This window comes from Phyllobates terribilis, unplaced genomic scaffold, assembly GCF_046119375.1.
Source record: "Phyllobates terribilis strain yellow unplaced genomic scaffold, ASM4611937v1 Scaffold_2__4_contigs__length_985480577, whole genome shotgun sequence".
NCBI classification, from domain to species: Eukaryota; Metazoa; Chordata; class Amphibia; order Anura; family Dendrobatidae; genus Phyllobates; species Phyllobates terribilis.
The window spans coordinates 703122581-703146849 of record NW_027362762.1 but is presented as its reverse complement, the minus strand read 5'-3'; the positions used below and the strand labels follow the sequence as shown (position 1 = coordinate 703146849).

General features: G+C 42.6%; 1 protein-coding gene across 3 annotated transcripts in view; it reads right to left on the bottom strand.

Annotated features, from left to right (window-relative positions):
• Nucleotides 1–7014: 7014 nt before the first annotated feature.
• DENND2C (DENN domain containing 2C) overlaps nucleotides 7015–24269 on the bottom strand; it is a 39429-nt gene continuing 22174 nt past the window's right edge. The window contains exons 6-19 of one of the 3 annotated variants that reach the window (XM_073667136.1): nucleotides 23874–23967; nucleotides 23645–23689; nucleotides 22732–22919; nucleotides 21840–21949; nucleotides 21681–21750; nucleotides 20641–20718; nucleotides 19856–19996; nucleotides 18571–18719; nucleotides 18025–18202; nucleotides 17504–17545; nucleotides 13756–13861; nucleotides 11990–12229; nucleotides 11286–11372; nucleotides 7015–9502 (exon numbers count right to left, since the gene is read on the bottom strand). In XM_073667136.1, coding sequence (XP_073523237.1) covers nucleotides 9471–9502; nucleotides 11286–11372; nucleotides 11990–12229; nucleotides 13756–13861; nucleotides 17504–17545; nucleotides 18025–18202; nucleotides 18571–18719; nucleotides 19856–19996; nucleotides 20641–20718; nucleotides 21681–21750; nucleotides 21840–21949; nucleotides 22732–22919; nucleotides 23645–23689; nucleotides 23874–23967 — 1560 coding nt within the window. In that variant the 3' untranslated portion in view covers nucleotides 7015–9470. The remainder of the gene's footprint in view (nucleotides 9503–11285; nucleotides 11373–11989; nucleotides 12230–13755; nucleotides 13862–17503; nucleotides 17546–18024; nucleotides 18203–18570; nucleotides 18720–19855; nucleotides 19997–20640; nucleotides 20719–21680; nucleotides 21751–21839; nucleotides 21950–22731; nucleotides 22920–23644; nucleotides 23690–23873; nucleotides 23968–24269) is intronic. The other 2 variants (XM_073667139.1, XM_073667138.1) reach the window with 2 other exon arrangements.

Below are 24269 nucleotides of genomic sequence, written 5' to 3'. Positions count from 1 at the left end.
ACACCTGCCCACACAGACACACACACCTGCCCACACAGACACACACACCTGCCCACACACACACCTGCCCCCCACACACACACCTGCCCCCCCACACACACACACCTGCCCACACACACACACCTGCCCACACATACACACCTGCCCATACACACCTGCCCACACACACACACACACACCTGCCCACACAGACACCTGCCCACAAACACACACACACCTGCCCACACACACACATATACACACATCTGCCCACACAGACACCTGCCCACACACACATACACACACACACACCTGCCCACAAACACACACACATCTGCCCACACACACACACTCACCATCCCCCGGCTCCATTCCTCCTGCCTGCTCTCTCTCTTTTCCGGTGCAGCACTGCAGGCCGGGGTGCACTGCGTGACGTCATAGCTAGGAGACACAGCCGCGCACAGGGCCGTGTCTCCTAGCAGTGACGCGGCCGGGCCAGCACAGGGAAGTTAACTGCTGCAGTGCTGGACCGGTCGATGAAGAAGTAGCGGCGGCCGCTGCTGGGGGAGCGGTCCGGGCCCCCCCCCCCTCCCGCCACTGCTACCGCTATGTGCCGCGGCGGCCCGCACGTATAATGAGGGCAATCCGGCATTAGACACCCCGCCTGGAGCTGCGGGCCCCATGCAGGCTCGGGGCCCCGGGCGGTCGCCCAGATTGCCCTCATTATAATCCGCCTATGCCTGCAGGGAAAAATGTATACGCCCCCCAGAAAAGAATCTCTAGTAACAACCCCTTAGTCTTAGCATAAATTAATATCTAAACTTTATAAACTAATGTTTTTGCAACAGAGATGAGAAATGAAAACATAAAAAGTATGTTTTATTCATTTCTGCAGGCACTATTCCATAATGTTTAACATGCTAACTCTTGCGAAAGGTTTATCAGTTAAGCACCTAATTTTTTTTCCCACATACATAAAATTGTCTAAAATGAACAAAGCAGAATCTTCATCTTATGACTTACTGACTACTAATGCTTTCCTGGTGTCCCACAGGCGTCTGTTCACCCAGCTACAACAATGACATGTCAACACAACACAGGACTCCTGCAATCACTGGCCACAGTCGTAACCTCATTGGTGTCCATACGTCACCACTACAGAGGTAACTTGTTGACGTACCATATCATCACTGGAGTCCAGTAAATTGATGCCATATGGGATAGGTTAAGTATTTATTGCTACCTTTGTTATATTAGACCAAGTGAACTATGTGTTTAAAAAAAAACCCATAGAGAATATCTGGAACATCGTGTCTCGTTCCATCCACTAACGCCACGTATGTGATTGCATATAACTGTTAATGTATTTCTATTTCTTTTGTGCAACATTCATAAATAAAGAAAACACGCTGCATGATTATTTGAGAAATACTATATCCAGCTTTCCTTGCCAATTTTGTCTTAATTTGCAGTAAGGAATTTAATCAAGAGGGATGAGATGAACAACCATCAGCAGGCACATCATTAGTTCTAGTGTTTTTATAGTTGTTAGTTAGGTTCCTTCCCCTCTCACGTGGAGAATATCAGCTTTAGCCTCTGCAGTCATTTCAATTGCAGAAAAACTATGGTGAAAACTAGATGCATTAACCTTAAAGAAGCACTCTCATCAAAGTTTTTATCCTCTTAATACACTGCTCAAAAAAAATAAAGGGAACACTAAAATACCACATCCTAGATATCACTGAATGAAATATTCCAGTTACAAATCTTTATTCATTACATAGTGGAATGCGTTGTAAACAATAAAACATAAAAAATGATCAATATCAATTAAAATTAATATCCTGGAGGTCTGGATTTGGATTGATGCTCAAAATCAAAATGGAAAATCAAATTTCAGGCTGATCCAACTGCAGTGGAAATGTCTCAAGACAAGGACAAGATGCTCAGTATTATGTGTGGCCTCCACATGCCTGTATGACCTCCCTACAACGCCTGGGCATGCTCCTGATGAGCTGGCGGACGTTACCTTGAGGGATCTTTTCCAATACCTGGATTAAAGCATCAGTCAACTCCTGGACAGTCTGTGGTGCAACGTGACGTTGGTGGATGGAGCAAGACATGATGTCCCAGATGTTTTCGATTTAATTCAGGTCTGGGAAATGCCTTCATCATGCAGGAACTGCTGACACACTTCAGCCACATGAGGTCTAGCATTGTCCTGCATCAGAAGAAACCCAGGGCCAACCGCACCAGCATATGGTCTCACAATGGGCCTTAGGATCTCATCCCGGTTCCTAATGGCAGTCAGGCTACCTCTGGCGAGCACATGGAGGTCTGTGCGGCCCTATAAAGAAATGCCTCCCCACACCATTACTGACTCGCTGTCAAACCGGTCATGCTGGAGGATGTTGCAAGCAACAGAACGGTCTCCACGTCGTCTCCAGACTCTGTCACGTCTGTCACATGTGCTTAGTGTGAACCTGTTCTCATCCGTGAAGAGCACAGGACGCCAATGTCGAATCTACCAATCTTGGTGTTCTCTGGCAAATGCCAATCGCCCTGCACAGTGTTGGGCTGTAAGCACAACACCCACTTGTGCACGTCAGGACCTCATACCACCCTCATGGAGTCTGTTTCTGACAGTTGGAGCAGACACATGGATGTTAGTGGCCTGCTGGAGGTCATTTTGCAGGGCTCTGGCAGTGCTCCTCCTGTTCCTCCTTTCCCAAAGAAGGAGGTAGCGGTCCTGCTGCTGGGTTGTTGCCCTCCTACAGCCCCCTCCACATCTCCTGGTATCTGCTCCATGCTCTGGCCACTGAGCTGACAGATATAACTACCCTTCTTGCCACAGCTCGTATTGATGTGCCATCCTGGATGAGCTGCACTACCCGAGAAACTTCTGTGGGTTGTACTGTAGAAACCGCCTCATGATACTGTACCTTTAGGGGCGAGAGCAATGACAAAACGCAAGAGTGACCAAAACAGCCAAAAAAGATGAGAACAATGAAATGATCTGTGGTCAGCACCTGCAGAACCACTCCTTTATTGAGGGTATCTTGCTAATTGCCTATCATTTCTACCAGTTGTCTGTTCCATTTGCACAACAGCAGGGGCAATTCATTGAAAATCAGTGTTGCTTCATAACTGGACAGGTTGATTTCACAGAAGTGTGATTGACTTGAAGTTACATTGTGTTGTTTAAGTGTTCCCTTTATTTTTTTGAGCAGTGTATATTGCAATCATCATATTATACTGTATAGTGCTGTGCACTTACAATTGCTCATTTTGCCTTTCTACCCAGCTCATTTTTCTCTTTGCTCTATGTAGAAACAAGAAGTCTCTTGTCCCTGCATTTATCATTCCCCTCTTCAACTCGACTGCTCCCTTCTCCCCCTACTGAGAACTTTTACAGTGACTTATGACTCATGCAGGGAAAATTGACCTCCTGTTTCTACATAGAGCTTAGAAGTATTCAGCTAGTCAGTTTTTAATCACGTGATGTTATACACCTAATGGAAAAGAGAAGAATTAACTGGGTAAAAAGACAAAATTAGCAATTGTAAGTACCCACTGCTATATAATATGATGACTGCAATATATTAAAAGGATAACACTTTTGATGGAAGTGCTTCTTTAAATTAATTTTATTTCTGCATGTTACTGTGTGCATCACCAATAGTGGCACACGTAGATAGCCTAAAAGAAGAGAGATTCTCCAATAATTAGACATATCTGAATGAGGCTATGTGCCCACGTTGCATTTATGAAGCAGAAAATTTCTGCTGCATAAATGCAAGTCCTCTCCCGGAAAAACGCATGCGGAATTCCGCACGCGTTTATCGCGCATTTTTCGCGCGTTTATCACGCGTTTTCCACATGCGGAATTGCCTTGCGTTTTTTATGCATTGGACAAAGGCAATTCCGCTTGCGGAAACGCACAATTAAATGACATGCTGCGGATTTTTGAACGCGGCATAAACGCTGCGGAAAAATCCGCAGCATGTGCATAGAACTTGCGGAATCCCATTGGGGACCATGGGGTGCGGATATACATGCGTTTTTCAAGCGTTTACGCTGCGGAAATTCCGCAGCATATACGCTTGAAAAATGCTACGTGGGCACACAGCCTAAGGATATTGAGAAGTGGAAGACGGTGAACCGCGGTGTGAGTCAAAGTGCTGCCCACTGACCTTCAGATACCTCAAACTTCCAGACAAGCAAGATAGTAATATTAAGGACACGGCCCCACTATCAGTATAAGGCCACAGCCCCACTATCAGTATTTGGCCAGTATTCGGTCAGTATTTTTTCTCAGGAGTGGGAGCCAAAACCAGGTGAGGAACATTCACAGAAAAGGTATAATAGAAACAAGTCACCAATTCTGCATTTATCACCCACTCCTGGGAAAAAATACTGACCAAATACTGATAGTGGGACCGTGGCCCTTACACATATTCTTTGGTTTGGTGAGGGGGTGGGTAAATTCTGGAATAATTTCCACCCACAGACCAAGCTTCCTTAAAGTAGGAGTTTGGGCTTTGAGCAGTCTTGTAGGTGTGTACTGTGGATGAGCGGTCAGGCCCGCCAGCTGTCACCATGTAGTCAGGCAGCAGAATTTCCTGTATTCGTGCATGTTCTACATGCTTTCAGCAACTGCACAAAACAAAAAATGTTTCTACTAAGATCCTTCTGTTCGGTCATGTTTGTTACATCTATTGATGTGATTGCAGTCACTGTTCACCACAAAGCATTTAATGAGTGATGTATACAATGAAAGAAAAGATAGAAGCAGTAAAAAAACTAAGTGATATTCACCTACCGGTACCCAACTGTATCCAGCGCTGGCCGCTCTAGTCTGCGCTGACACAGGAAGTGGAGACGTCACTGTTCCACCAGCAGTATGACCGATTGGCTGCAGCGGTCAGATGACTAGAGCAGCACATCAGATGTTTTTCTGACAATGTGCTGTTCACCTAACCGCTGCAGCCAATTACAGGCCGAAGCCGTCCTGCTGCTAGTGGAATAGGGACTTCTCTTCTTTCTGTGTCAGTAGGTATCACTTAATTTATTATATTTTTCACCTTCAAGCCCTTGAGGAACTTTTCTCTTTGCCCAGACAACCCCAATAAATCTTCATCTGCCCATTTTACTAAATAATGGTTCAAAGGAAAAAATAATGTGCTGTAGTTTGAGATGTAGCTCCTAACTGGTTAAAGACTGCTGCAATCTCAGACATATCAAATGGGGTTTTTTAGTGGCTTTATCACATATTTGGTTCATTGGAAATGACATCAAGCCTCATTTACCAATACTGGCTGCTGCAATCAAAACCACACTGGGTGAATCCAGCTGAAAGAATGTCAGATGAAATGGTTTGCAAATGTAAAAAACATAAATATGAATTGTATTAAGGTACATCATGATGAACAGATTAAAGGGAATAGGTCACCAAGTTTGTGTTGCCCCATCTGATAGCAGCATAATGCCGGGCCAGAGACTCTGATTCCAACAAAGTCTCACTCACTGGGCTGCTTGTTGCCGTTCTCATAAAGTCACTGTTTTTTCTGCTGCAGATCTATCAGTCCTCAGGATGCTGAGCTCTGTATAACCCCATCCACATCACTGACAGCTGTGTACACTGTGCATAGACAGAAAGCTGCCAATCAGTGGTGGGGACGGGGTTATACAGAGCTCATGAATATTGGAGGACGAAATGGCAGCAAATTTACTTGTCCTCTGGTGAGGAACTACTGCTGATAAAACAGTGATTTTATTGAAACTATAGCAAGCCGCCCAATAAGTGACACATCTCTGGAATCAGGATCTCTGTCTCTACATTATGCTGCTCTTAGTTGCAAAATCCTGGTGACAGATTTCCTTTAAAAGGAGTTGTCCCACGAACAAAACACACAAAATACATTTTAATACATCTCGGAATAAAAATAAGTTCCACAACTGGATGCGTTTAAAAAAAAATAAAAAATTCCTGTGTCTGGCTGTGCAGGGACATGGTCAGCACATACCACATCTCCTGGACAGGAGAGGAAGCAAAACAGAGTATACAGACAGGACAGCAGTTGTGAAAATTCTGTGACTTTGATGCGCATTTACAGCATAAACTGAGGACTTCACACCGGCATCTCATGTACATTTACAATGTAGATTTTCTCTGCAGCTCATTGATTGCAGTTTTGTAAATGTCATCCACAATGCTGCTAATGTAAAGGGAATCAGTCACCAGGTTTTTGCCACCTAATCTGAGACCAGCATAATGTAGAGACAGACTCCAGATTCCAGCGATGTGTCACTTACTGAGCTACTTGTTGTAGTTTTGATCAAATCCCTGTTTTAAAATTGGCAGGAGATCACCACTAGAGGACAAGTAAACCCATTTGCCATGTAGTCCTCCATATTCATGAGCCCTGTATAACCCCGCCTCCAGCACTGATTGGCAGCTTTCTGTGTACACTGTATATGGGCAGAAAGCTGTCAATCAGTGGTGTGGGCGGGGTTATACAGAGCTCAGCATTCAGTGAACTGGTAGATCTGCAGCAGATAAAACAGTGATTTTATCAAAATAATATCAAGCAGCCCAATAAGTGATACATCGCTGGAATCAGGGTCTATGCCCCTATATTATGCTGCCTTTCGATGAGGTAGAAAAAACCTGGTGGCAGATTCCCTTTAAAATGCTGATTTTCATCTGGAAAATCTGTGTATATACTGAAAGGAAAAGTTGTAACACCAAACTAAACAGCCCTTTGCCTATTGAAGGCACTGAGTGGAAATTGAATTGACTAGGTCAGACTTCGTTCTCCCTGCCATAATCCATGCTGCTCTGAAAAAAAAACATCTTGTAACTTCTGGTGGAAGCTGCAGACTATCCTTTCTTCAACAGTCTTTGCTGCACTCGAGTTTATTATTACATGGCCCTTAGTAACATGGTCGCATTCGACGTTCATATTCTGATTTTACAACCCATTTAGCGGTACAAGTAACATGACTGCATCGATAGAAGACAGACTCCAAACGTTCCATGTAACACTTTATTGATATTTCTGTATCGGTATAAACCCATAATAGTGAATTTATACAGGTCTTAATAAAATATTACACATTTACCTAGAAAAGCATGTAGTAACAATATTATGATATGTACATAAAAGCTCAATATGAGCCACAGTTTACAACATAGGTGAAACCTGCTATTACTGTATCAGCGTGTGCCATTCACAAGTAAACGTATAATCTTATGTATGTGGTATTCAGCCTTACCTTTCTGCCGTGCTGTGGTATGAGTATATTATGTATAGTAATACTCTGCAGGGATATAGCATGGGGTCTGTGTTACATATCATTTATAATGATAAAACAGGGAAATTGGCTTCTGCTAAGTTTACAATACGTAGATCCCCGCATTTTATAAATGTTTCATTGGTGGCTTTTTAACCTCCTTGAGTCATAATAATAATGTACATCATAGAAATTTAGGAGCGAGGCTGCCAAATCCAACATAGAAAAGGGGTGCGCCGCTGCCAAATCTAACATAGAGAAGGGGTGCGCCGCTGCCAAATCTAACATAGAGAAGGGGTGCGCCGCTGCCAAATCCAACATAGAGAAGGGGTGCGCCGCTGCCAAATCCAACATAGAGAAGGGGTGCGCCCATAAGGCAATCAAAAAAAAATGAAGGCGGGAACAGACGAAAGATGTGGAGAAACTGAAGCATAAGGCATAGCTGGATCCATTAAAAATACAACACTACATTAGAAAAAAAAAATGTTTTTGCCTGGCCAAACCTTAATCAGGTTTAATGGTTTCACACAAGAGCTGGAAAAAAAAAAGATATCTGGTGAAAAACGTTGAATATCCTAAAAAATCTAGCATGTGTTCTATGCAGAAAGTGGGGGAAAGGGATAGGGACATTCACTTCAACAAGCTGAGTTTCTCAAAGTGGAATATTTGTAGTTATTGATCACATTCGGCAGCTGGAGGAATAGTGTCTGGAACTTTTTAAATCAAAAATTGCATTTATAGCCCCAAAAAGAGAGTGTCATTATTAAAGCCATACTTGTCAGTGGTGTGGGGCTCATCCTCAGTGTTCTTGTATGAACTATATAGAATTTATAAGATCAATGAACAAATACAAAGGAAAGTCATGGAAGTTGTTTTTTTTTGTTTTGTTTGTTTTTAAATCAAAAATTGCTTGTCTGAACCCTTATAATCTCTACAGTGATAAGGAGCAATATTTCCCAGTTAGCAGTTAAAAAGACCAGACCTTTGACGTTTTAAAGCAAAAAAATGTCTTTGGTGGGGCCATCCGGTCAAATGACATCGGGACAACACGGTGCACCCTGAAGTACCCCCACCATTGCCATTTTCTAACACTAAAGTCCAATTTAATAGTCGTCATTCTGGATATATCAAATGTTTGGTCACACCAAAGAATCCTGAATGGGGAGAGTCCTGGTGCAGACCCACACAATGAACTATTAATGGGCTATCAATGTTTTAATCCCGGGAAAAAAAAAAAACCTTAGAATCATATTACAATTTATAATATGCTAAATAAAGTGCATTGTTATATTTTAATCATATATATTACAAGTAAACCTAAAATGCAGATATGACCTTTGCATTGTAAATGTATGCAGCTAGTATGAAGAACAGCAACGTCCCACGCGTTTTACAGTATTATTTACACAGCAGTGTCCATTATGGTACATTTCACAGTGATAAGTAGCAACCAGTTTTAGGAGTTTACATATCTGCCACATGGTATATTGCTATTTATGAAGTCCAGTGTAATACGGTATCAATATATACATAAGGGCAGAATGATATATGTAGTCCGTTTTTTGGGAGATACGTTATAGAAGTGCTTTTTTAATATGTTTTTTTCTTTTTTTTACGCCTTCTGTGTTTTTGATGAATCCATAAAAATTCAAGTAAATCTCTAAAACCCCAATGGTAGTCCCTCTGGCTTGCTTGTCCGGATAACACAAATTACTATGCAATATAAATGTGGAAATTGTCTCTCAATAGTATTTTTCCATTTTATTTGGCGACAATATTTACACTTCTATCCAGTTGGATCCTAAAAGAGTTTTGTCCAAAACTTAAAAAAAAAATAATCTCTTTCAGGGTGAAAAGTTTGGTCATCCCAAATGTAACACTCTCCCAAGAGTTAGAAGTTCATGTAAATCATGGTTTAAGCAGCCAGGAGATCCAGCAAATTCAACATTTTCATTCCCTCTCTTACATGTAATATATCTTCAAGCAATCCAACTTTTTCCGGTGGTTAAATAATTCAGGAGTATGTAATGTAGGTCAAAAGACTTTCCTTCTCTTCCTCATTTCAGTCTATGCCAAAGCATTAAGTTATCTTCAATTCTTTGCTTCAGAAATCTGATGGAAGCCCTCAGCATTTATACGGTAGAGCCCAACAGTGACAAGTCCATAAGGAGGACGAGCAAGGGTTTTCAGATCCTTTATTTCTTGTGAAATAACTTCATTTTATTACCTTTACAAAAGAAATATTACATATATTATACCGAAGACATTAGTTAGATGGAACACTGTATTTCTATTTACTTTATTGTTTTTATACAGTTTTAATGCAAAGATCTATTGTAGAGGCTTGTAAAGTTTAGGTTATAATTTATGATAAGCCTAAAAGGACATTAGAAGATTCATCTCTAGGAATGTGAACTTTTCCCCCTTAACCAATCCTAAGCAGCCATGATCTCTGCAGCTACTGTGTACAGTACAGCAGAGCTGAGAGTGATTACACCCACCTCCAGCTTTCATCTCACCTCAGTCAGTGTGGGGGGAGGGGTAGATCAGTCAGCACTGAGTGGAGAGCTGCAGAGCGGTTTGTAATCAAGCTCAGCTCATCTCCTTCTTACCCCACACTAACTGCAGTGAGATAAAAGCTGGAGGTGTTTGTAATGACACTCAGCTCTGCTATATTCTATACAGTAGTTGCAGAGATCAGGGCTGCCCATCATTACATCTCACAGGAGAAAGTATGTTCTTCTGACCTTCTGAGGGCATGAGACAACTCTATGATAATGCCCCCTTGGACTTGGATAATTCATGATAAAACTTTTCAAAGCAATGTTGATAAGAAATTAAATAATGAAAAAAAAATACATTTTATTCAGCTGTGCAGTCACTATTGCATGATGTGGCCAGTCTAACATGCTGGTGAAAGAACTGCTTTAATTGATTATTCTATTGTAAATGGAATAATATCACCTTAATATCACCTGCATTGTGCATTATTGTCTGATAATGACATTAACCGCAGGATCCATCAACAGCTTTAATCTGCTTCCGGACAGTTTTTAGGTCACAACATATTTTGTACTACACTGCCAAACAATGAGATAAAAATATAGTTTTCATATGTGAAGCTATAAGATTCACATAAAATTCAACCAGGGGCATTTACAGTGGTCTGATACTGGGGATTGAACCTCAAATCTAGTGCAATTATGGAGTACTTATTTCTTCATAGAAGCTTTGAAGGGAATATCTATCACCAGGTTTTTACTGTGTAATCCGAGAGCAACGTGATGTAGAGGCTGAGACCCAGATCACAGCAATATGTCACTTGCTGGTCTGCTTTCAGTTATTTTGATACAATCACTGTTTTATCTGCTGCAGATCTAGCAGTTCTCTAAATGCTGAGCCCTGTATAACCCCGCCCACATCACTGATTGGCTGCTTTCTGTATACATTGTGCATTGACAGAAAGCTGCTAATCAGTGTTGGGGGTGGGGCTACATAGAGCATTTGACTAGTAGGCACGAGACACCTAGTCCTGAAGTGATACTCACCTGCTGCTGATAAAATGCTGATTTTATTGAAACAGCAACACACAGCCCATTAAGTGAAACATCACTGGAATCAGGCTCTCAGGCTCTACATCATGCTGCTCTCGATTACATAGCAAAAACCTGACAGAATCCCTAAAGAAGATGTTTGAGCAGTAGGGACACTAGATGCGTCTGAGATAATAAACTGAGCAATCTACTGAATGGTAGAATTTAGAAGAGGACCTATTGCAGTTATCTTGAAATACAGCTATATTGCTGTACCCAAACTGCTAAAGACCACCTTATTAGGTCTCTTAATTTTGAGACAATTGATAGACATTAACCTACAAAAACCTACAAATGATGAATTACCGTAAACATATGGCAACCATAATACTGTATATAGTAAAGTGGCAAGAGTGTCTAAAGCAGACTTGTCCCTTTTACTATTACTAAGAAAATGCAATGAGAAATCAGACATACTTAAGCCTTTCAAGAACTTGTTAACACCACTGGGCTCCGTTTCAGGTAGAGTCTTCAGATATTCACATGCTCGCACCTCGAAAAGTCCTAAATGAGAAAAAGAGAACATTTTTCTACTTAATCACTATCATCGTGAAAGAATAAGAGTGTTTTCATACAACCAGTCTGATACAAATTTGCAACATAAAGTGATGGTAGGAGAAAAGAACAAGCATCTAACCTGACATTTTTGTTTGCTTGATATCCAAGCTCCTGCTTCTAATCTAATCTTTTCATTACTTATGACACTCACACTCCAAGGTTAAAAAGGGACATTGATACAGGGAACCTTAAACTGGCCATACATGTTAGACAAATTTCAGCGGGACCCACCAATTGCAACAGTTTGAGGGTCTTCTGTCAAGACATACGTCAGGGTGAGAAGGCTTGGGCATTCCCCTAATTGCAGATGTAAGATAGAAAAAGCTTGGACAGAATTTCTACATGGTCCAACCTTTTCTGAGTAGCTTCCTCCCCACTATCTACAGAACACATGCACGCTCTTCCGAGCTGAGTGTGCATGTGTATGGGGATGGGGATTTGGGAGGAATAGTTGTTAGCTGAATGATTGTTCCACCAGCTGTTATATAATGTATTATGTGAAATTACCCACAAAGTTAATTTTGGCACAATACATAGTTACCAACTATTTGACCTTTTCTTACCTTTTACGACACTTTTCCTCAGTTCTCTGTCCTGTGTAAAACCTGCAAACATCTGAGTCTCCATGAAGAGGTCAAGGAACTGGCGTACGCTCCTGGAAGTGTGGGACTTGCGGAACAGTTCTCTTTGGAATACTCGCTCTCCCTTCTCATTCACATAAATGTGCAGAGAGTAATGCCCAACTATTTCCACAAAGAACCATACAAAGGCTTCTGATACCAACGAATTCAGATTAACTTCTTCTGAAAACAAGGGAATTGTGGGTTAAATATGAAAACAGTAGTAGACTGAAATAGATTTTATCAAACTGCATGGTTATATAACTGCACTATTGATTAAAGGAGTTATCCACTACTAGGACAACCCCTTCTTGACCTAAAATATTTTGCCCCGATAAAGTAAAAGACCTATACTCACCTCCCGTGCAGGCACCGTTACAGTGGTGTCAGCACTCATGGTCCCGGAGCTCTGGTCCGGTGGAATGACACGTGGTGCCTGATCAGCGCTGGCGTCACTGTCCCCGGCTTCCTACGGATTGAACATGAAGAAGAAGCCAAGGCTGCAGCTGATCTCTGACTTCCTCTTCATGTTCAATCCATACAAAGGCAGAGACAGTGACGCCAGTGGTGATTGGGTGCCGGGCACCACGTATCATTCCACCGCACCAGAGTTCCAAGAACCACGAGTGCCGACACCGCTGGAATGGAGCCGGCACCGGAGGGGAGTATAGGTTTTTTTATTTTATCGGGGCCAAACAGTTCAAGAAGGGGTTGTCCTAGTAGTGGACAACCCCTTTAATGTTCATCCAGATAAAAGATGATTAAAATTTAAACTAATAAAGGACAGCAAGGTGGCTCAGTGGTTACCACTGTTACTTTGCAATGCTGGGGTCCTTGGTTGAAAATTGCTCCCAGGACAACATCGGCAAGGAGTTTGTATATTCACCCCGTATTTGCGTGGGTTTCCTCCAGGTTCTCCAGTTTCCTCCACCCCCCAAAAAACATACGGATAGGGAATTTATTATGAACCCCAATGGGTCTCAAAGTTCTATGGAATATGATGGCGCTATATAAGGAAAATGAATGATAATAGAAGTATATTAGTTTAAAGTATGACTGATGTCTCAGGTTGGGGCAGCTCAATTTGCTTCTGCACAAGCGAAAGCTTCTGGCTCCACCCTGTGTCATTAATGTGTATGAAGGGGACTGGCTGTCAGGCTTATTCAGTAACTAAGTCAGCCCCCTTCTGTTTCTCTGCATCAGCTATGATGGAAAAGGGGATAGACAGCTACTGAACGAAGAAATCAATCCAGCTCTTTTCATATATATCATTGACACAGGAAAAAGGATGAAGTCCTCTTATTTCAGGACTGGCACTGACAAAGGGACATCAGTGGTGCTTTGGTCAATGAAATGCATTAATTTCATGTTTATAGAACTCTGAAACACTTGTTTTCGGAGAATTCCTTTAATAGTTACACTAAACAAATGTAATGAATGAATATTGTCAGACATATATATAGATAGATATAAAATTATTTACATTAATTATATATAGCCTTCAGAGGGGTTCTGACTTTACAAGGGTTATCTGCATATAAAAGATGGCTCAATTACTAAAATTTATTATATTTGCTAATTAATGCATATCAGGAAATTTCGACATAATAGAAAAATATTTTAGACAACAGTGTATCAAACCCAATCTGCAGGTATAGTGATTGGTGCAATCTAAGACAAATACCACTTATCCGGCATCTCTTGCCTACCTTCTGTGAAATGTTGTTCGTGATACATAATGTCATTTCTTTGCTCCAAGATCTGGACCAGAGCGGCCTGAAGCTTGTTAGGTAAAATGTCATCTTCATCTGATACCTGTGGAGAATGAAGATCAATAACTTGAGTCTTCTGTTTTGCAAAATTGTGCTAATGCAATATTGATCACTGAAGATTCTTAATGCTTCCTTCAATTTAGATCCTCTAAAGCAGATCTGGGCAACGTGCGGCCCGCGGGCCACATCTGGCCCTCTGGCTGTTCCAGTCCGGCTCGCGGACCGAGACAGCCGAAGGGCTGATAACAGTGGCCCACGGGCCGCACTGCACGCCTGCACACCGTCACCGCTGTCTCAATCCGTGGTCTCAATCCGCGGTGAATGCATTGGTGGAGGAGGGGCCGCCACTTCCCTCTTCCACCAATCAGCGTTAGAAACAGCTGACACAATGGCATCAGCCTGCACACTGTGGAGAGTCAGTGCATCAGAGACAGGAGCGTAGGGAAACGGGGAGTGAAGTAAGTATATGCTGGACACAGGGGGGGCTTTAATGCTGGACACAGGGACGGCTTTGCTTTGATGCTGGACACAGGGGGGCTTTAATGCTGGACACAAGAGATGCTTTAATGCTGGACACAGGGGGGGCTCTCATGCTGGACACAGGGGGGCTCTCATGCTGTACATAGTGGGGCTCTCATGCTGGACATAGTGGGGGGCTCTCATGCTGGACACAGGGAGGGCTGTCATGCTGGACACAGGGAGGGCTGTCATGCTGGACACAGGGGGGGCTCTCATGCTGGACACAGGGGGGGCTGTCATGCTGGACACAGGGAGGGCTGTCATGCTGGACACAGGGAGGGCTGTCATGCTGGACACAGGGAGGGCTGTCATGCTGGACACAGGGAGGGCTGTCATGCTGGACACAGGGAGGGCTGTCATGCTGGACACAGGGAGGGCTGTCATGCTGGACACAGGGAGGGCTGTCATGCTGGACACAGGGAGGGCTGTCATGCTGGACATAGGGGGGCTCTCATGCTGGACACTAGGGAGGGTTGTCATGCTGGACACTAGGGAGGGTTGTCATGCTGGACACAGAGGGGCTCTCATGCTGGACACTAGGGAGGGCTGTCAGGCTGGACACAGGGGGGGCTCTCATGCTGGACATGGGGGGCTTTAATGCTAGACACTGGGGGGCTTTAATGCTGGACACTGGGGGGCTGTCATGCTGGACACTTGGAAGGGCTGTCATGCTGGACATGAGGAGGCTCTCGAGCTCTCATACTGGACATGGGGGGGTGGGTGGTGCACATGCTGGACTTGGGAGGGCTGTGTGGGGCTCATGCTGGACATGGGGGGCTGTGTATGGCTCATGCAGGACACGGGAGGGCTGTGTGGGGCTCATGCTGGACATAGGGGGCTGTGTGGGGCTCATGGTGGACACAGGAGAGCTGTGTGGTGCTCATGCTGGACACGGGAGGACTCTGTGGGGCACATACTGGACATGGGAGGGCTGTGTGGGGCTCATACTGGACATGGGAGGCTGTGTGGGGCTGATGCTAGACATGGGGGGCTGTGTATGGCTCATGCTGGACACCGGAGGGCTGTGTGGGGCTCATGCTGGACATGGGGGGCTGTGTGGAGCTCATGGTGGACACAGGAGAGCTGTGTGGTGCTCATGCTGTACACGGGAGGACTGTGTGTGGCTCATACTGGACATGGGGGGGGCTGTGTGGGGCTCATGCTGGACATGGGGGGGCTGTGTGGGGCTCATGCTGGACATGGGGGGGCTGTGTGGGGCTCATGCTGGACATGGGGGGGCTGTGTGGGGCTCATGCTGGACATGGGGGGCTGTGTGGGGCTCATGCTGGACATGGGGGGGCTGTGTGGGGCTCATGCTGGACATGGGGGGCTTTGTGGGGCTCATGCTGGACATGGGGAGGCTGTGTGGGGCTCATGCTCATGTTAATATTAATATTGAGCAGAATTAATTTCAGCCTATTGGTTCGGCCCTCCCCAACAGTCACGGTCTCTCATGTGGCCCCTCGGGAAAATTAATTGCCCACCCCTGCTCTAAAGTAAGCGCCACCAACCCTAGTATTATTGTTCATTCCCAGATGACTCATTTGTATGTATACAATAGTATATGATAGGAAGGTGGCAACCGCTAACTAGGTGTCCAAATGATAAATCATCATCATATGGGCAGGATGAAGTCAGACAAGAAAAACCATGCATTGTGCACTCAGCTCTGTGCTAAAGGGTGGAGGAGTTGGAAAGAGGCCAGGTGGTACATCGAGTAAACGCCCTCATTTTGGCGGACTGCCCCAGGGATCAGATTGGAGCTGTCATTTTGCAACCACTCTACAAAAGACCTTGTATGCAATCACAGGGCAGGGACTTTACATCCTCCTGAGACCAGGTATAAGAAGATGACCTAAATGCACATAATGGCTTGGTGTACAAGAGGATACACCTAGGCTGAAATCACCACCCATAGCCAACAACAGACTGAATTATCACAGTTGTAATCAATTATCTTATCAACACACAAATAGCCTATCTTTGTTAAATACATTTGTATTCTAGATCCACTATCATGATAAACGATTATATGTAAATTGCATCTCAAAAGGCAATTTATCTTGTTAACCCCCGTCCAACAATTACTATGAATATACTAAAAATTAGTAAAGAGTAAATTCACATTTACATTAGCTGACCTTGGCTACATGAAATCAGGGTTTTTTTTAACCTATGTTCCCAAGATGAGCCTTTGATGTTGCAGATTTTCTGCACCCATTAGGTAAAGTAGGTTACTTGTGGTTTTTTTCTACTTTTGACATTTCATGTTTTAAGTAAAGCTGCTTTGTATTTGATACTTCCTGGAATTTGGCTTTGACAAAACTTCATGTGCAAATTACATTGGGCAATGGATCTCTATAAATTGCATCCACTTTGCTGGAACTGTAAGACGCTGCGTTTTTGACGCAAAGAAAAATACTCATTGTGAATACACAGCCTTAAAGAGAATCAGTCAACTTCATTATTTCATCCAGGTGTGTCTTACTCTGAAACATTTAAGAGCCAGCCAGGGACCATTCGTTTCTTATGGCTAGTCCAAGAGTTTGGTCCGCAGCGGCTTCTCCCCACCCCGTTCCCCTTTAAAGACAAGTCTTTATCTAAATATGTGTATAGCTAGAGTGGGTTGTGGAGAATCCACCGAGACCAGCCCCTTGGACTCATCACCCCAGCTGCATGGTCCTCGGCCGTCTCTTAAATGGATGCTTTCTCTGGAACATCAAAGTTTTTCAGACTAATACCTACTTGGCTGAAAGGACAGAGCGAGTATCCAATTTATGCTGCCCATGGTTCGCGCAGCATGAATCAGCTGTCAGGTTCAGTTTAATGAATCGGCTGTTGGGGTCACTTTAATAACCCGTTTAGACAGGCCAAGCACACATCTATGCACGCAAAATAATGGTTAATTTGATCGTACTAAGCGCGCAGTTCAGCATTTTATCAGCAGCACATTTTCCCGTTAACAGAGGAAGTTGTGCTGCCGAGAACAACGATTTTTAAGCTAGTTTAAAAATCATTGCACCCGACAAATTAATGGTTTGCTCGTTTGTTGCCCTGTATAGACAGTTTGATAATTGGAAGGTCTTCAGATACGCTCGTCCCCAATCAGCCAGTCTAAATGGGCCTCACAACTCTGTGAATGGCATATACAGTAAAGAGTTCTCACCTGCTGAAGAAACCTGTTTCCACACAGATCAACAATTAATACCTAGAAAAGTAAAGAAAAAAAAAGTATATAAATATCCACATATACTGTATAGTAGTTCTCAGTAAAGATAAAGATGTCCCCATCTCTAGTAATAGTTTGGCACCAAGGTGGCATGCCACCGCCCACAACTTCTGTATGGTATAAGGATGTTTAAAGTAATCTAGAGATTCTATAAACTTGTTTTGCCAGCCTACTCTCATTTATACCAGTGGTAATTACAAAGTGAGATTGTAGCAGCAATATTGCAGATATTGTCATACAAAAAGAACCTACAAATACTGGAGGGAGATTTATTAAGCAGTTTCCTCCAGTTTTCTGACAAAGAAAAAAAAAAAACACGGAACTTTGGTGATTTGTCTATTTTGGTGTGCATGTCCACATGCAGAAAAAACAAGAGTAAAAAAAAATAAAAAGATAAATAAAATAAGGATGCCACCTGTGGATGTAACTACTTACTAATACACAACCTGAAGACTCACCTCTTCAATGGGAAGATCACTGAGCAGAGGTAAGGAACAAGACAGGATCCCAGTAAGGAACGGAGTAGGAGAGCAGACAATATCAATCATGGAAGCTGGGAGGACAGGGATGTAGGTGTGCTGCCACGTGAAGGGATACAGCAGGGCGACCACTGCATGAGCACACTTAGACAACGTGCTAAAAAGGGAAAAAATAAAGTAGATTGTTAGATTTCATGCTAAACTCAATTACTATCATTATTGGCTGTAGTGTAAAGAACATCTAAAGTTTTGTTGTTTTTTTTTTTAGATTTTCTGAATTCTAATAAGAACACAGAAAATGGCCCGGAGGTAACAGTAGCCCCCAAAAAATTGTACAAAGTACTGATCTGAAATTTAACTATGTGACCATTAAAAAAACAGAAATAGCAAGCCAGGCAGTACAGGTGTCAGAGCCACCATAGGACGCCCGCGTGAGACCAAATGACAGCTGCACCCCAGAAAGCTGCAAAACCTTGATGTAAGATTTATTCTAAAGCGCTAATCCAGATACCCAGCAGGATTTACCTCAATTTGTCAGCTACAAAGATAACTCGTCGCTCGAGCAGAAGTGAAGCGAAGACCTTGATGAGGTGGTGAACGCTGAGGCAGCTGAATAAGCAGTCAAAGTCAACGTGCTCCAATCTGGAATCCATGGGCCTGCAGAGCTCAATCACCTAGAAAAGAGAAGAGGTTATATTAATAAGTAGATATAGACTGGCCCTGTTCACACGTGACCGCAGCCAAGGGAACAAGGATGGACAGGGACCACTGGAGTTGTGGTGTCGGAGCAGTGTCCTCTCTCTTTGGCCAAATTTTGTATCTCAGAAAACCGCTTTTAGGCTGCGTGCCCAGAAAGCATTTTCCAAGCGTTTATGCTGCTGAATTTACGCAGCGTAAACGCTTGGGAAACGCTTGGTAATCCGCCCCCCATGGTCCCCAATGACAAGCCGCAATGTCAGTGCCCATGCTGCGGATTTTTCCGCAGCGTTTATGCTGCGCTCAAAAATCCGCAGCATGTCCATTAATTTTGCGGACACGCAGTGTAATCGCCGCCATTGACTTGCATTGGACCGAATGACATCCGCATCACTACATGTGGATAAGCGGATATCACACGGTTCAATGTGCGGATGGTACCCAGGTCTGGAGGAGAGGAGACTCTCATCCAGACCTGGGTACCATAGAAACTGTAAAAAAAAGAATTTAAGATAAAAAATAAAGATTATACTCACCTTCCGATGTCCTCCCGGTGTTTTGTCTGCTCCGTTCGGTCTCTTGCATTGCTCGCGCGGTTGTGAAGGACCTGCTATGACGTGATTGAGTCATGTGGCCTGACACATGTCTGAATGACGTCACCGCAGGTCCTTCACAACAGCGTGAGCAATGCAAGAGACCGGACGCAGCGGAGATAACACCGGGAGGACATCAGAAGGTGAGTATAATCTTTTTTTTATTATTTTTTACCATTCTTATTCTTTTTTTTTTTAACTAACTTGCCTGTTGCATGGATTTATATAGTGTGAACAAGTTGTCAAGCACTTTCCAAGTGATGCTAAAATCGCTCGGAAAAGTGCTTGATAACCCGCATGCAGAAATGCATGCAAAAACGCTTGACAAACGCTTCTACCTGGCGGGAAAAACGTAAAAAATATGCAGCATTTCTGCATCATGGGCACATAGCCTAAGCGTGTAGCCACTATATCAGAACTTTCTATCACTGTCCTCCCAAAAAGATTAATTTACTACAAAGCCTGCCCTAGGTGAAATAATATCTGATATTCCACTATTCCAGATAAGGGGATATATATACCTCATTTCCTGATCCTGGCAGGAAACTCTTCACAGTTATGGTTCTTCCAGGTGCTGGGAATGGAGCATCCATGACACTCCGCATAAATGGAGACACCAAAGCAGTGGACATCTCCCTCCTTTTCTCTACTTCATCTAGAATCTGAAAAAAAGAACAAAAAATACTTTGAAAAAAAAAAGTGTATTCATTTTACTAGTAGTCCAAGTATGATACAAGCTGCCCATAAACATGGGGCTCTGTTTAGATCACCCCTGAGCCTTTTATCAGATTAGAAGTTGTGAATATTCCCCAATCTATAGTTCAAATGGTGAGCAAAATTATATGCTGCTGTATAGATATATAGTGACGTCACTCAAAGAAGACAGGGTTAAAAAAATAAAATAAGGAAAAAAAAAAATTCTATAGAGCACAGTATATGTTTTTTTTCGGGGGGTTTTTTGCAGTGGACCCCTGCCTGGAGAATTGCATTTACACAGGTGGCTTCCCTGACACATGCACTAAATGTAGACCAAAAAAAAAAAAACCCTTATGTGAGCTTTATAAACTCATTGTCCCCAATCCCTACCAACTCCCGCATGTTCATACTTCAGGTCTATGCACTGAGGATTTCTGAGCGGCTACTTGCCCCTCTAATATGGCAGATGGTTTTTTGCAGTGAAGATAGACACCAGCTAGTGTATACCAATACAAACTCACATTAGCTTGTCAGTAGATCCTACCAAAAAAGATGGGACAAGCTGACAAATCTGTAAAGTGCATGTAATACTTCTTTTAGAAATAATTACCTTAGAAAAGAGGTTAAAGCAGCCCAGTCGGCTGACCATACAGTACACTTCAGGAAGACGTTTTCCGTTACCTTGGGGCTAAAATGGAAAAAGAAAAAGTTAATTGCTGGGTTTTAGGCTAGGGTCACAAAACCAAAGTTTGATCAGAGTGACAATTTTTTTGGATGAAAATAAAAAAAAAAATTCTCCATCTTCTCTATTCAGTCTGTCCGTGAAAAATGGACCACACTCTGAAGTCATCTGAGTGCGGTTTGATTTTTTCCACAGACCCATAGACCTGAATGGCCGAGTGGGATTTGATAATCGGATGCAACTTGTGCATGCTGCGATCTTTTCCTATGTGCATGGCCCCATAGAATAACATGGGGACAAGTGCTATTCGTCAAAACGATGGATTGCAGCTCAACTCGTACACCTGCAAGCTATGAAGAGGAGTCAGGACTCAATGCCCTTATCTCCATACTAAGCTACCCGCAAGATTATAACCTTAGAGGCAGAGGGTGTATGTGATGGCGAATCAATGACAAGCCTATGTCAAAAGACATAGTCAAGGAAAGGAAAGAAAAACTTGTGAACATAGAAAACTTGCATATGACAAGGTAAGGAGCAAATTTCATCTGAATTCACCATTTCCACCGGTCTCTGGAGTCATTTTTTTTCACACAAAATGCTCAAATTGGATTACAACAAGTAATACTCACTAAATTGATGACCCACCACTCCTATTCTGTTGCTACCAAGTCTCTGGCCAGTTTCCACTTCCTGCCTCAGTGATCACATCCCATCACAGGGACATGTGACCGCTGCAGTCAATCAGTGTTGATCAGCGGCAGCCAGTAATTTTAGGTGCAGGACAGGATATCATAGTTGCAGCAGGAAGCAGACATTGGGAAGGACATGAGCAGCGGGAGAAGAGGAGCAGCGGGTCAATAAGGGAGGTATGAATTATTTAAATCCAATCTGAGCAAAGATATTACTTTCTAGATGACTCTCTTACTGTATTGCGAGCACAACAGGTGTATATGAAACACTGAACTTACCAGAAGTTTTTTACAATAACCGAACCATCTGCTTCCATCTTCTCCAGTCAGCACAAATGAAAAGGTTTCACTAGGAAAAAAAAAAAATCCCGTTAACAGGTTAATACAAAAGTGAGACGTTGTGTTGATAAGTTTGACAACAATCAGATTTACTTTTACCTTTTAAGACCTGAAGTGGGAGCCCAGTCATTAGAGTCAGGGAAGCAAAATTGTGGGATGACTTTGAGCCTCTCTTCTGTATCTTTGGATTGTTTCTGGGGCTGGTCATTCTAATAAAAATATACCAGTAGACAAAATTAATACATTCAAATTGTGCATGGTGCCCAACACTGTTCATTACACCAGGGTTGATGGTTTAGGTGGACTTGCACAGCAACCATCTGTTTATTATGGCCAACACACATTACAGAAATTGGAATTCTCATTCAGAATTTTTGGAAATTGTTTTTTTCAGAATACAGGAGCAAATGTCAAGGATAAAGTAAAGGTCATTGTGAAAAGTTTATCAGTCATTTCCTCTTTATGCAATTACCAATATTTGATAAGCTACAAAAATGACATGATCAAGCTCTAGAAGAGATTTCTGGATAAAATATACAATCTTTTCAAAGATCTCCATCTTCTCAAAGATACTATCTTAAGCATGCAAGTTGCAGTACTCTTAAAAAGGGATGTCCAGTACTTAAATGTTGATGGCCTATCCTTAGGACAGGTCATCAATACTAGATCAGTGGGAGTACGACACCCGGCACCCCTACCCATCAGTTATTCCCGTTGCCGATCTGCACAGCACAATTCTGCCAACTGCATATTGGCTGTGACCAGGTACTGCACATCCGCCTCTATTCAATTGAACAGGGGTAGACTTGCATTACCCCGCAGCAGCAGTACGCAACTAAGCATATCTGCCACTGCTGGCACTAGTGAATCAGCTGAGGTGCCGGGTGGCGCACCCTAACCTATCTGGTATTGAAGACCTACCTAAGGGTAGGTCATCAGTGTAAAAGTTCCGGATAACCCCCTCAAGTAGGATTGAAAAGAAAATGGTTACCTTATTGGGATACTGTTGAGTGATATAGGGGATATAGCCATCTCCAGACGGTTTCTTCTTCAAAGAGACAACTACAAACAACTCAAAAAGTTGCTGTTCCTGGAGTTCAATGAGGTCTCTCTCCAAAGTCTGGTAGTGAGGGTTCCGCTTTAATGAGCTCTGGAACTGAGCTAGACGCTTATTGTGCTCTATTAGGAGAAATAACAATTTTTACTTAAACCGGTTTTCCTTTTCTATAATACTTCTAAAGTAGAAGATCTGAAGCTACTTCTAGTACAGATATTATTAGGATTTATTTTTAATACTCTAGTCATGTGTCTCAGAACCTGAGGGAGCTAAAAATGTATTCTGCTGCTCTTGGTTTCCTTTAAATTATGCATTGAGAAATATCGTTATGGGCGTCATGAGATTAAGGAAGACAGTCTAAGAGTCCTGCCCAAATGTCAAGTAAACACATGCTTCTACTCATCCATGATAAATCAGCTGGTCTATCCAGAATGACCAGGTATTCTGGATTTACAAAACCATTGTCTGCTTTTTTTCCTATAAAAGTTCAAACAATAAGGAAGATGGGCAATTTCATCTATTATTACTAGTATTAAGAAGTAACTGGTGGGAAATTTGGTCAAAAGTCGGCTTGTCTGGCTTTAATGGGACAGGGAGTGGTGGAAATTTTACACAATATGTGCTGAAGGAAGCAAGTTCCTATACATGGTCCATACAACTACTGTATTCAGACAATTTACTATGGATCACATAAAACATGTATAAGAACTGTCCAAAAAAATTCAACAAGCCTAAATCTTGACATAGCAACAGCTAAAGTAGAGGAACCTCCTTGCTCCTCCATAATATATCAAATAGGAGCTATCGGCAAGCAGAAAGTTACATTTGGAAGAATTCATTTTCTTACTTTTCTGACGATCCTCTGCTTCACTTTCAGATTCACTTGCTTCTCCTAAAGAATAAAAATAAGGGACTACCATAAATAAACCTTATAAGTAATGCAGCTTCTAAGAATGCGATTTAAAAATAATAAAATGGCTAGAAAATTGTTAACAAAAAAAATACATTGAATAATTCATATGTACTTGACCCCTCCTACCCATCCCCTCCTCCCAAAAAATATATACGGTATATACCTTTAGATGTAGTATCGTGGCCAGTGAAGGTCTGAACTTTAACCCTCTTCTTTCCACGTTTCGCATCAAAAATATCCTGAATCTTCATCACAAGCTAGAAGAGTAAAATAAAAGTTGACTTTACCAGGGCGCAAGTATAAATATTGCACAATGAAAAATAATTCATGAAACAAATAGCAAAAAATTAAAATCATGTACATTAGCAGAAGCGAGAAGAGACATGGGACTTGCTCCTCTTCAAAGTCTGAATAGAAAGAACAAAAGTACTGGAACAAAGATTAAGCGGCTGCAGAATTGGGACAGGAAGGATTTTGTGCGTGTGCTTCCTTGTTAGGCCAATCACATCCTGCATGGAGACTTTTTATTTTGCTTGTGTTAGAAACACAGGATATACAA